This window comes from Humulus lupulus, chromosome 7 (assembly GCF_963169125.1).
Source record: "Humulus lupulus chromosome 7, drHumLupu1.1, whole genome shotgun sequence".
Taxonomy (NCBI): domain Eukaryota; kingdom Viridiplantae; phylum Streptophyta; class Magnoliopsida; order Rosales; family Cannabaceae; genus Humulus; species Humulus lupulus.
The window spans coordinates 138,861,624-138,863,249 of record NC_084799.1 but is presented as its reverse complement, the minus strand read 5'-3'; the positions used below and the strand labels follow the sequence as shown (position 1 = coordinate 138,863,249).

The window sequence follows — 1,626 nt, the reverse complement described above, 5'->3', positions numbered from 1 at the left end:
GTGATGAGCTGAGGAAAGAGATTCTGGCGGAAGCTCATACCAACAAATATTAAGTTCACTCGTGGACCACTAAGATGTACCACGACCTTAAGGTATTATATTGGTGGCCAGGAATGAAGAAGGATGTAGTGGAATATGTGGCAAAATGCTTAACCTGTCACTAGGTTAAGGCAGAACATCAAAGACCCGCGGGGCTACTGCAATCGTTAAATATTCCATAGTGGAAGTGGGATGGATATCTATGGATTTTGTGACGGGGTTACCTAGGACCAAAAAATAGCACGATGAAATTTGGGTAATCGTGGATAGGTATACCAAGTCAACTCACTTCCAACCGGTGCACATGACTTATTCTATGGATCAGTTCACTGAGTTGTACATGAATGAGATAGCATGGCTACATGGGACACCGTACTCTATTGTGTGTGATCGGGATGCTCGGTTTAAATCATCATTCTGGGATAGTTTGCAGTTAGCAATGGGGACTCGTTTGAAGTTTAGTACAGCTTATCACCCAGAAATGGATGGTCAGACCAAGAGAACAAATCAGAACTAAGAAGATATGCTCAGAGCGTGTGTCATTGACTGTCAGGGATCCTGGAGTAGATACTTGCAACTGATTGAGTTTTCGTACAACAACAACTACCAATCTACCATTGGGGTAGCACCATATGAAATGCTTTATGGAAGAAAGTGTAGGTCCTCACTTCATTGGGATGAACTGGGAGAGAGAAAACTACTTGGGTCAGATGCAGTGCAACACACCAATGAGGCTATTAAGAAAATCAAGGCTAGAATGGTCATAGCTCAGATCAGACAGAAGTCTTATGCAGACCTAAAGCACAGGCATGTTAAGTTTGAACTTGGTGATCATGTATTTCAGCGTGTGACTCCAAGGAAAGGAACCTCGATGAATAGTTTTGGCAATAAGGGAAAGCTAAGTCCCAGATATGTCAGACCTTTTTAGATTTTGGATAGAATGGGCAATGTGGCTTACAGGGTAGCTTTACCGCCATCATCGTTCGAGGTGCACAATTTATTTCATGTGTCACAACTTCAAAAATATGTGTTCGACCCATCGTATGTGCTAAGCTATGAGACCTTGGGTTTGCAGAAGGATTTGTCATTCAATGAGCGTCTAGTGAAAATACTCAATCGAAAGGACAAAGCCCTAAGGAATAAGACTGTTACCTTTGTGAAGGTATTGTGGAGGAATAGTGTTAATGAGGAGGCAACCAAGGAATTAGAGTTTGATATGCAGCAACAGTATCTTGAGTTGTTTGAGTAAACTTTCGGGACAAAATATCTTTTCGTGGCAGATAATTGTAATATCGCTCTTCCCGAAAGGGTCATTTTGTAATTTTTCTACTGAGGGGATTTTTTGTCTTTTTGCATTTTTATTTTTTGAAATTGGATATGTATGATTTCCAATGCCAATAAAATTAATGGTTTCTTATGTTTGATTTTTTGTGGAATCAAAACATTAGTATAATGCCAAGTGAATAAATAACAGCTCGGGTTAAGTTGTTATTTATTTAACTAAAAATTATTATTATGGGCATAATAGTAATAATAATATGCCTGAAATTATTTAATCTTATGATGTGTAATTTTTTGGTTTGCCAT

The 1,626-nt window shown here is 38.9% G+C and overlaps 1 protein-coding gene across 1 annotated transcript; it reads left to right on the top strand.

Moving 5' to 3' along the window:
- Positions 1-979: 979 nt before the first annotated feature.
- Positions 980-1,288, top strand: LOC133792230 (uncharacterized). Its single transcript, XM_062230139.1, has one exon. It carries the CDS (start codon positions 980-982, stop codon positions 1,286-1,288), a length of 309 nt encoding a protein of 102 aa, XP_062086123.1.
- The last annotated feature ends 338 nt before the right edge of the window (positions 1,289-1,626 follow it).